The 11342-nt window shown below is 44.2% G+C and overlaps 1 protein-coding gene across 5 annotated transcripts; it reads left to right on the forward strand.

The window, feature by feature from the left end:
• Positions 1 to 576: 576 nt before the first annotated feature.
• On the forward strand, positions 577 to 4213 carry LOC120641496 (E3 ubiquitin-protein ligase BIG BROTHER-like). Of its 5 annotated transcripts, none has more exons than XM_039917665.1 (8): positions 577 to 903; positions 1472 to 1627; positions 2211 to 2436; positions 2530 to 2594; positions 2668 to 2712; positions 2895 to 3019; positions 3361 to 3469; positions 3819 to 4213. In XM_039917665.1, exons 2-8 carry the CDS (start codon positions 1484 to 1486, stop codon positions 3855 to 3857), a joined length of 753 nt encoding a protein of 250 aa, XP_039773599.1. In that variant the 5' UTR covers positions 577 to 903; positions 1472 to 1483; the 3' UTR covers positions 3858 to 4213. The 5 variants fall into 5 exon arrangements, 3 of the variants coding, with proteins under 3 accessions (XP_039773599.1, XP_039773597.1, XP_039773598.1); XM_039917663.1 differs by having other exon boundaries at positions 704 to 903; positions 1456 to 1627; XR_005662285.1 differs by lacking the exon at positions 3819 to 4213 and having other exon boundaries at positions 756 to 903; positions 1456 to 1627; positions 2895 to 3154; positions 3361 to 3475.
• The last annotated feature ends 7129 nt before the right edge of the window (positions 4214 to 11342 follow it).

Consider the following 11342-nt stretch of genomic DNA (forward strand, 5'->3'; position numbering starts at 1 on the left):
CCTGGCGGTACGGGGGTCGGAGACCTTACCGCTGTTCAAAACGGCTATAACCGTTTCAAATGACGGTAGGGTCTCCTGCTGCGCGGTACCACCTGCAGACCTCTGCCGTACCTGTGCAGGGTCTTTACGCCAATTGAAACGGCGGCATTTGATCTTACCTCCGTTTCAACCGGCTATAGCCGTTTCAACTGGCGGCAGGAGTATACTTTTGCTATTTCACTGCACCCAAGTATATTTCTGCAAAATCGTAAAAAAAGAAATAAAAAAAATTCGCGGACTGGGCTATCCGCCGCATACGTCGTGGCCTGCGAGCAGAGATGCTTATGGGTCGATTTCGTAGATGCGCGTGTCTTCGGGCCATGTTTTCTCGTTTCCCTTCTGTTTCCTCATTTCCGAGTATCTTCGGAGAGTTTTGTTTCACCTGCTGATTTGCATTCCCCTCAAAACAAAACAAAAACCTGCTGATTTGCATAAGGGGACCCTAGCCTGCTCAACGTAGACTTACCAGCGCGCCACGGACTTCCAACGTTACTCCCGTATCGGTATCACCGTCTATACTGGTGAACGGTCGGCGTGCACGCCGACGCGGCGGACAACGCCAAGCGGCCGCCCGGGTCCGGCGACAACTCCTATCGGTCCGACAGGTGGGACCTTAAACTTACTCCTACTCATCACTGCGGGGCCCGCGGCCGCACGCCGCCCCCTCTGGGCCGACGCCGGGTGGTGGCGGTCCACCAAGACCGTGTTGACGCGACGCCCCGCCACTGGACTGGAGGCGAGGCGGGCCACCACAAGGCAAAGCTGTGGACCGCGCCTCCTCACTCCTCGCTCGGCCGGCTCCGCCCTCGCCAAATCGATTCCGATCTGTGCCCTGTGCAGCGATCTCTCTGCTGCGCGCCGAAGGTTAGCTTCCTCTTCCGCTTCCCAAGTTCTGGCAGATTCGTTTGCTCTCGAAATGTGCTGAGAGTGGGATGGAGTTCGGATGCTTGATCTGCGTCTTGTCGCGACTCGGGTCTTGTGGTGCCGCATCAGAGGAATTGGGCGTAGATTAGTCTCTTCTTTTACAGGAAGGGATCAATCTGGATTGTTTTTCTGTTGACAGGAAGAGGTCAACCTGTAAGTTGTTGTAGGAAAATCATCGTTAGTGTTGGTCCTGTTTTGGCCCCGGAAACAGGGATCTCGGGTAGCTTCAGAGGAGGAGATTGCGGTTGTGCTCTTATTAGCTGATCAATCAACTGTGTTCTTATACTAGTAGTTTGAAATTGCGTTCTATAGTTGTAGTACAATGCTCATGGCTTATGAGGACATGAGGAGTCCATGTCTAAGTTGCCAAGATTGGCTAGGGACTGCGGGTGACCCATTTTTGCAGTTTGGCTATTTTCTAGTATACGCTTGTGGGGTAGTGTGATTGCAATGTGGTATGCTTGTGTGGGGGCCTGATCCAGCTATATTCAGCGAGTTTCTTTGTTAGGAGGTTGTGAGCATGTACACGCGGCGCAACACAACTGGAAAGAAGGATGCGGCTGTCTGTTATATGAATGCCCCTCTACCGTACGCCATTGAGGAGAATCACGGTGGATGCTTCTTTGATGATGACGATGATCTTGCACAAGTTCTTCAAGATCAGGTTGGGTACCATTTCTTGTTTCTCCGTTTTACTTGGTTGACCATGTGTTCCTCATATGTGTGCTTCTGATGTGTTACGGGAAGCCTAACCAAACTTAGTCAAATCATTACAACCCTTTCCTGAACTGTATCACTATAAATTAGCTGGGACAAAAAAAAATCCAGTGTTGGTGACATTTATCAGAAATGGTTAGTTTAATGCTTTGCTAGTTATGTTATGGCATTCTACTCAGGTTTGTCATGGGTGATTCATAAATCCAGTGTAGATCTGTAATGGGCTGGCTGAGACAATATAAAACAATTATTATTGTTTTGCAGATAATATGTATTCACTCAGGTTTGTCATGGGTGATTCATAAATTTCTGTTTTACTAGGCCATAAGCTGGAAGGTTGAGATCTGAACTCAAGCTTAGAATCGTATGGAATACAATTTTCATGAAATTGGTGACAGTGTGAACTGCTTATCTTTTGATGCATATGATGCTTATGACCATTGTTCTCCTTTGTAGTGAAACTGTTCAGCATTATTTGACAAATATGACAAAACCTTATGTTAACTTGCCTGTTTGTGCACACTGTTCAGGAAATATTGTATCAATTATTTCAAGGAAATAATGGTAGCAGCTCATCAAGAAATCATTCAATTCCCAGTTCTAGCTATGGTCATAATCGAACATCAAATGAACGAAAACCATCAGGAGTTGTAAACTATGACTATGAGTTGCAACTGGCGGTTGATGAAGCTTTAGCTAGAGAGTTGCAAGAAATGGAGGGCCAACTAGCCAAAACGTCACTTAATGACAACAATGGTTAGTTGCATACTCTAATTCTTTTGGTGTCGGAGTCAATATTTTTCACAGGTTAAGTGCTAATTAATCTGTTGTGTCAAATTACCTGTTTAGGAAGAAAGCCGACATCCTCTTCAGCATCTGATAGAGGCAATAGTTCTGCAAGCAGACCTCCTCAGGTATTTGTTTCCGGCAGGAATATTTGTCAATCAATATGCTCTTCAATTTATTGTGCCAAGCACCAATATACAGGTAGTGGAGGAGGATGGAATTGATCCTGATAATATGACTTACGAGGTGCGTTTTATGAAGTCTTTTGTTTTTGTTTTGGTCTTCCATCAGTGTTGTGTGCCAGCTAGCTTTTGGTTCTAATAACCACTAGCTTTTTTATAGGAGTTGCAGTTCAGGAATATATACTGGTAAAATAGGTTGCTGCTTGCTAACTTGCATTTCTTTTGTTGGACTCTTTGTGATTTCAGGAACTACAGCAGTTAGGGGAAGCTATTGGTACTGAAAGCAAAGGGCTGCCTGAAAGTGTCATAGCACTCTTACCGACCTCAACTTACAAAATTAGGATATTCTCAAGAAACGAAAAACATGATGAGTATGTTTTAGAGCTGATTAAGAGACCATTGTCTTTTTTCTTTTTCTTGCTCAACAAATTTGTATATTTGTAAGTGTGGTGGTGTGTGGGTCATCCATAAATTTTATCCTAATATGCAACACCCTGCTAATACTGGTAAGTTATAGTCTAGGTTTTTGAAGAATAATATTCTGTAATCTTAAGTTGTTTTTTGAAGAATAATATTCTGTAATCTTAAGTTGCAACTTTTGACATTGTGCTACTAGGTGTTGTTCGTCGAGTAACAGTTCATTTTCTTTGCGGTATATGGTTGCATGTTTGTAACAAACAAATTTGACACACTTCTGTTTGTATCTATGCAGGTGTGTGATCTGTTGTATGGCTTACAAGAACAGAGACAGGCTGACTCAATTGCCCTGTGGACATCAATATCATCAAGCTTGTGTTGCCAAATGGTTACAGATCAACAAGGTAAGCTATGTAGCCTTAGCTTTTTAATGGATCGAGCATTCAGAATTTGTTCCATTATTCTCGCTTTTTAATGGATTTAACAACTGCAAGTACACAAATATTAAAAAAATATGAAGGTAACAGTGAGGGAGAACTTCTGAGCAACCATATTACAAATTCCTTATGGCTATGGAATAACTCTCTGTTATATTTTTCTCTTTAATTCAAACCTGAGGAAATGTGTCATTTTAAGACAAAATGGTTCTGCTTCCGCACTTCCATATTTGCAACCATGTCTGTAGTTTTACACTTGTTATCTGGAGAAATTGTGCTCATTGCTAAGCCTTTACTGGCATGCATTACGCTGCAGGTATGCCCTGTTTGCAATAAGGAGGTTTTCGGCTCGTAAAATGAGGATTGCAGATTCATCTGATGGCCAGCTCCAGCGATCATCTGAATTGCCGTGGTTAGATGCGCATTACCCGTATAAGCATGCTGCATGGTTGCTGAAAGGTAGCACACTGTATTGCTTAAGGATCCTACCGCCACCCAAACAAGTGATGTCTCGAGGAAAATCAATATGATCTGTGTTTCTGAACTTGAGTCACTGGGACATTCGGACTTGATGTGACACTGCAGTCCATTTTATCATCGCATTGTGCATATTGGCCGGTTCATTTCAGTCTCTTGGCTCCACCTCATTCTTTATTCTCTGGAATGTTGCAACTTGGATTGAATCATTAATGGTACGAAAATTTAGGCACCGATGAATTATTATGAAGCAATTGGCGCTGTGATTAGCCAAAATGGTCAGAATGCCCGAGGCTGACTTCTGATTTCCTCAGGCAGCCATTTTGGACCATGGTTGTAATAGCACCAGGGTTTTATCTTCTTCGGTTGGACGGGTCGTTCTGGGTCATGAATGTCATTCGACCTTACGGGTAGTTACGGGTCACGAATGGAACTCCAATTCCTCGAGCAAGCAGCCCATGCTTGGACAAACTAGTGAGTCTCTACGCTACGCACCAAAGCAACCAATTGCATAATAACGAATCACAAGAAAGCACGCTACGAAACCTCAAGCGTACGTCACGCTCATCTGAAAGCCGATGCCATGCACGTAACTGACGCTAATCGTGACCTGAACCAGCTAATTAATCAGATGACGAAAGCGGGGGCGTTTTCCAAATGTAGCCCTCATATCCCCCACACCAGTCTCATCACTCAAGCGCAGCCACCCAGTGGAGCTGGTTTAGTTTTTCTTTAACTTGGATCGCAGCAGTTGGCAAAGCTTGCAAGTTTTCATTCTGTCAGTGGTCTCAACTACTTCTAGGAAAACGGAACAGCACAGCAGACGCAAACAGGCCAGTATTATATTAGACTACTGTATATATTCTATATCGTGGATACCACCTGGATCGCCTGTTTACACTAATTGTTAGCTTGTGAGGGATACTGTTGCGATGGATATATATGGCCAATATATTTCTAAATTTCAGCAATCATTTGGTTAGATTCCAAAAAGTAAACCATCTAAGTGCAATTCTTAAATTCTTAAATTTTTAAATTTTGATAAAAAAAAGGATTAGCATGCCCACATATGCAAACCAAACAGACCCTAAATGACGATACCTGACCCTCCCATTTTCCTGAAACAAGGCAGAAGTGTGGATTTTTTTTTTTTTTGAGGGATGAGGGACAGGCAGAAGTGTGGATAGGAGTGACACGAGGGACTGGGCCCATGCTGCTGACTCGGATCCATCCCATGGGCCCCGGGGGGAAAATCTGTTTGGGGCCCATTGATTAAGGCCGCCTGGACGCACACATGATTACAGGCCGGCATGTGGGCCCCCGGCCGTCGATGTGCAAGGAGCGTGTGGAGGCGCGAGGCCTTCCTCGCGTTCCCTCCGTCTCTCTCCAACAGGGCTGCTAATGGGTTGGGTTGAAATAGGTTTTATGGGGTGGGTTTTGAAATGGAGTGTGTTTGGATGATTTAAAATGGGTTGTATTAGTTAATGGGGTGGGTCGGGGCGGGTTCTATATAAATGCGGGTTGGGGCGGGTTGGGGTGGGTTGAAATGGATACTTTTTACAAAATAGTATAACTATATATAAATGTGGGTCCCACGTGAGAGCTGGACTCTGAAATTAAAACCACGTGTTTATATCAGAAAATTTTATCGAAATTGACTGAATTTTGTTGGAGATGACTCAGTACGACTGGCAGCTATTTTGTGTAAAACAGTGTGGCTAGAACTACCTGTGGGCCCCACATGAAGAGCCGGACCCTGGAATTAAAACCTCGCGTTCACACTATAAAATTTTATCGAAATTGACTGAAATTTGTTGGAGATGACTCAGTACGACTGGCAGCTACTATGTGCAAAGCAGCGTGGCTAGAACTACACGTGGGCTCCACATCAAGAGCCGGACCCTAGAATTAAAACCTCGCGTTCACACTATAAAATTTTATCGAAATTGACTGAAATTTGTTAGAGATGACTCAGTACGACTGGCAGCTACTCTGTGCAAAACAGCGTGGCTAGAATTACACGTGGGCTCTACATCAAGAGCCGGACCCTAGAATTAAAATCTCGCGTTCACACTATAAAATTTTATCGAAATTGACTGAAATTTGTTGGAGATGACTCAGTACGACTGGCAGCTAATCTGTGCAAAATGGCGTGGCTAGAACTATACGTGGGCTCCACGTCAAGAGCCGGACCCTGGAATTAAAACATCGCGTTCACACTATAAAATTTTATCGAAATTGACTGAAATTTTTAGAGATGAGTCAATATGACTGACAGATACTCTGTGCAAAGTAGTGTGGCTAGACATATATGTGGTCCCCACATTAAGTGTAGAACCACTAAATTCCTCTACATATTAGAATTCATGGGTTTTTATGGGTTACCCGCTTATAATGGGGCGGGTTGGTTAGAGTTGAGAAATTAACTAATTGGGTTGGGTAGAGTTGGGTATCTAAATATGTTAATTTTGGGTGGGGTTAGATATGGTGCGGGTTCCAACCCATTAGCAAGGCTACTCTCCGACGCTTGCACCACTCGGCACTCGCATTCCATTTTTCAGAAATTTTATCAGAAATAAACGAAGAGGAATGGGTGGATTTCCGCCATGAACCCGATAATCCCCAAGGGCAGACGCGCCGAAAGCTTATCCAGAAAAAAGACCACCACAAAATCGAATGGAAAGTTTGCACCAAACATCTACGTGGCACCGGGGGTCTGCGCACGCATGCGGCCACTGCGTGCGCCGCCGCTCCGCCTCCAGCCTTATCGTCTCCCCGCGGCGCCGACGGCGGCGACCGAGAACGAGCCATTATTTGCCCCCCTTCCCTTTGAGCGCGCCACTTGCCGGCGCCGCCCTGATCGGAGTCGATCCTTCCAGTTCCGGGCCTCGACGACGCTAGCTGTTGGGCATCACGACGACACGACCGACGACACCCCCTGAATCTCGTCGCTGCTCTGCACAGTCCTGCTCCTGCAGACGAATCGAAAAGCGCACGGTGTCCCCCTGCGCCGATGGCGACGCGAGCGATGCGACGGGTGGCGGTGATATTTTCCAATTTACTCCTTCCGTCCCAAAAAAAATTGTAAGGCCGTGTTTGTTTAGTTCGGTAGGGTGTAAACGCAAAAAAAAAAATTATGTTTCGAATCTTTTCAATTTGAAGTCCTAAATGAAGTCTATTTACAAAACTTTTTGTACAAATGGGTTGTAAATCGCGAGACGAATCTAATGATGCTAATTAATCCATGATTAATCAATAATTAACGGATGGTTACTGTAGCATCACTGTTACAAATCAGGGATTAAGTAGGCTCATTAGATTCGTCTCGCGATTTACAGCCCATCCATGCAAAAAGTTTTATAAATATACTTCATTTAGTACTTCAAATTAGCAAGATTTTTTTCACTTTAATGCGTTTACGGCTTTTTTGCGTTTACGGGGTGGAACTAAACACACCCTAAATCTCGTTTTTAAAAGAGCCAAATAATGTTAACTTTGATCGAATTTATACAAAATAGTACTAATATATATATATATATATATATATATATATATATATATATATATATATATTACAACATGAATATATTTAGATTGATCATGCAATATATTTTTATACTACATCAATTCGAAGACATAAATATTTGTAATTTTTTGTATAAATTTAGTCAAAATTAAAAGTATTTGACTTATCAAAAAATGTGATTTATATTTTTTTGGGACAGAGGGAGTAGTATTTGGGGCAATCAGAGGCGCCGCGCTTTCAGTTTCAGGCTCGGCTTTGTTCGATCTGACAAGATCTGAGGTCTTTGCCTCTTTGGCCTCTCTGATGGCAAAGGGGCACAGCTCGGCTGGAGACGAAAGGCACAGTCGATCCAGGCAGACGTGCCGACGTGGACGTCTTTCTTCTGCTACTGGTTGCTTTCACTCCTGCTCCTGCTCCTGCTCCTGCCGGAGGTTTTCATGACCGTGCCTTTCGTCGTCCGTTAAGCTGTCAGATGATGGTGCTGTCGTCGCTAAAAATGGGCTGGTTTATGATGTACTAGTGCACTAATTTCGTTTGAAAATAAGGGGGCATGGTCTGTGTAAAGTTCCGCCCATTTTTTCCTTAATTAAAAAGAACAGACTTCTGAATGTTTCTCGAGCATGCACTGAAGATGGGCACCTCCTACGCGTGCAATTAATGGCACAAAAGGTCCTACATAACGCAGGTAGATAATAAATTTTGTGTTAGAGCATCTCCAAGAGTTCTCAATCTTTCTTCCCCATTCTTGTTTTTTTTGAAAAAAAAAACTCTCTCCAATAATTTCCTATCCAAATTCTTCATCTTCTAACAATTAGCAAACTGAGCTCTCTTGTGCCTAAATATACGCACCCGATCGCTGCTCCCGATCGCCCCTTCCCGTCGGTTTTTTCGTCGCGGCCTTCTTCTCCGGGCGCAAGTGCAGCTCGTGCCGATCCCCTCGCCGGCATGCCGGGCGCGCTCCTCGTGCAGAAGTCGTCACTGCGCATCCTCTCCATGCGCGGCCCGACACCAGCGCTGAGGCCGCCGCCGCCGAACGCCCCGCTGGCCCTCCCGCCGGCCCGGCCGTCCTTACACAGCCTGAAACACCACCCCGTTCTCCTGTTGGTCCAGGAGCGCCTGCGCTGGAAGGAAATCACCAGACGGCATGCTGCAATGCTGCTCCCAATCGCTATGCGCACCCTGCACACGAACCAGACTGCTGCCACTTCTTCTCGCATCGATTCCGACCGCCATGGTGCATCACCGGCGCAAGTAAGAGATAAAACAAAACCCACTCGTCATCGTCTTTCTTTTCCCTCAAATTCCAAGGCCTCTCGTGCTCTAAACCGCCGGCAATCTGACTTGCAAGAAACTTCTGTCCGCTAGCCATGAAAATTTCTCGCAGAATTATCCTCATGGGGACTTTTTATTTTTTGGAGTAAAAATAGGGAACTATTGGAGATGTGCTTTTTTTGCCGAAAAAAATATTGAGAACTATTGGAGATGCTCTTATCAAATACGGTAGCATCTAAACTGCTGCATGAAAAATTTTAAAAAAAATACTTTTCAAAAAAATTGTAACAAAAATATGAATAAAAATTATAATAAAAACATGGATTGATAGAAGAAGCAATCATCCACAATTTGAACTTGAACAAAAATTGCGCAAAGAGTAGCAAAAAAGAGAAATCAGCACTAGAATAATTGCGGGTTTGTATATCAGATATGAACAGTTCCACCCGTAACTATCTAGGTGCTGATTTCTCTTTTTTTAATCCTTGCACAATTTTTTTATTCAAGCTTAAATTTTGCATCCATAGATGTTGCATCATCTATCAATTTATATTTTTATTGTAATTTTTTGTACACCGGTTTAGATGCTATCGGGTTTGGTAATACGACAACACCTAAAAGGTTAAAAGGTCGGTAACAGAAAATATATTCTCCAGGCAGGTACGTGCTTTTCCTCTAAACGCTTAAGAGGGTGTGCTTTCAAAATGCTTGGACACCAGCGTTAAGCATAAAACTCCAACCTTGATGTGCTAGCTATACACCAACAATACCGGCCACGTTACATAAGGCGATCCCATTTCTTTAAAGTGAACTTTTAGCTTACACGGTGACAACAAAAACCAATGTTAACATCAGACTTAAACTTTTTGCATGACAACGAGTGTGTACCAACTTATCCGAATTGGATCATGTTGGAATTATGGGCTTGACCCATTTATTCTAATCAATACAATAAAAGAATTTTAAACCCACTATTAAATGCTAGGGAATCAATTGTTTAATTCAGTACCGGGATTTGAGTAGGATCTCAACCGACTTAAAGAGTGGGCTTCATGCACAGCACTTGTGAAGCCGGTAAGAGGATGTCGGTGAACCACACGAGCGCGCGCTCGCTCGCCTCGCCGGGCCGAGGGCGTGGGCAAGGCGCGGCCGGACGTGACGGTGCGACGTGATGTGCTGAGATGAGAAGAACGTTTTGCTGTTAAGAGCATTAAAACATCCTATATAAACCACCCCTTACTCCTCTCATCAACACACACTTCAACACTTGATCCAGGTACTCCTGCTTAGGAGACCTCTCCTTTCTCCCTCTGCTGCTTTCTGCCGTTCCCATCGCTAGTGCTTCACGCACAGCTCTAGCGAGAGCAGGCCTCCGGAACCTCTGCTCGCTGAAGGTCCTGCACGGGACGCGGGCAATCAGGTTTTTGGGGAGCGTCTTGGCGCGACTGCTCACTCCCTGATCGACTACTTCGTCTACTTCTCGGCGTGAACGAACAACTACTTCGTCTACTTCCCGGCGTGAACGAACGACTACTTCGTCTATTTCCCGGCGTGAACGAATGACTACTTTGTCTGCTTCCTGGTGACCGTTCGTGGGACTGCACTGCGAACCTCTTCCTGCATCGACATCGTTCGACTACTTCAGGCAAGTCCAGTCTAATAGCATGTCTATTCCAGCTGGTAACGGCACAACTGGTGCCTCCGGCACTGTTCTCGCCTTGGGGTACACTCTAAACCTATTCTGGTTTAATTTTTTTGTTCATGCTTCATGAACACATACACATATCTTATTCACACATTATCACTCATTTATGCCATAAAATTATTAGTAATATTTGGAATTAAAATATACCGAAAATTACCTAGTTATCTAACAGATCATTCATGATATTTTTATTCAAGGATGATCCATGAATGCTAGCTGCCTAGCATATTTTGTGGCACCACGCCAGCGCCACTGTTCATACGAACCACCTTATGAAGCGAAGCTACCAGAGCCATAACGACGCATCAAATCCGCACGCCGCCAAACTGATTGCGCGGTTACACCTAATCAGTCTTGTCCCCTAACTCCCGCTCGGATCTGCATCGCCCCCCAGGCCACAACCCTCCCACCCCACCTCTGCCGCTGCTGGCCTTGTTTGTTTAGGGGGCGGAAAGTTTTCATGAATTTTTTTTACTTCTTTGACCACTAATTAGAAGTATTAAATAAAGTCTAATTACAAAACAATCTTCACAATTGTGGTACTGTAGCATATGCTGTAGTTAATAAGGTTTTTGATCGGATGATTAGAAGATGATTAGAGGTGGTTATTGTAGCATCACTGTAGTCAATCATGGTGGAACTTGGCTCATTAGATTCGTCTCGAAAAATTATATTTATTCGTGAAAAAGTTTCGCAAATAATCTTTTTGAAAAAAATTGAGGGTGGAAACCAAACAGGACCCTAATCTTCAGCCAAAACAATGCCGCGGACGACGTGGCCGTGATGTGCCAGGGCAAACAATATCCGCTTGGCTTGACCCAGTTTCCTTCCTTGACCCAAAACCTTGGCCCTGAAAAGCG

This window comes from Panicum virgatum, chromosome 7K (assembly GCF_016808335.1).
Source record: "Panicum virgatum strain AP13 chromosome 7K, P.virgatum_v5, whole genome shotgun sequence".
In the NCBI taxonomy this organism is placed as follows: Eukaryota; Viridiplantae; Streptophyta; class Magnoliopsida; order Poales; family Poaceae; genus Panicum; species Panicum virgatum.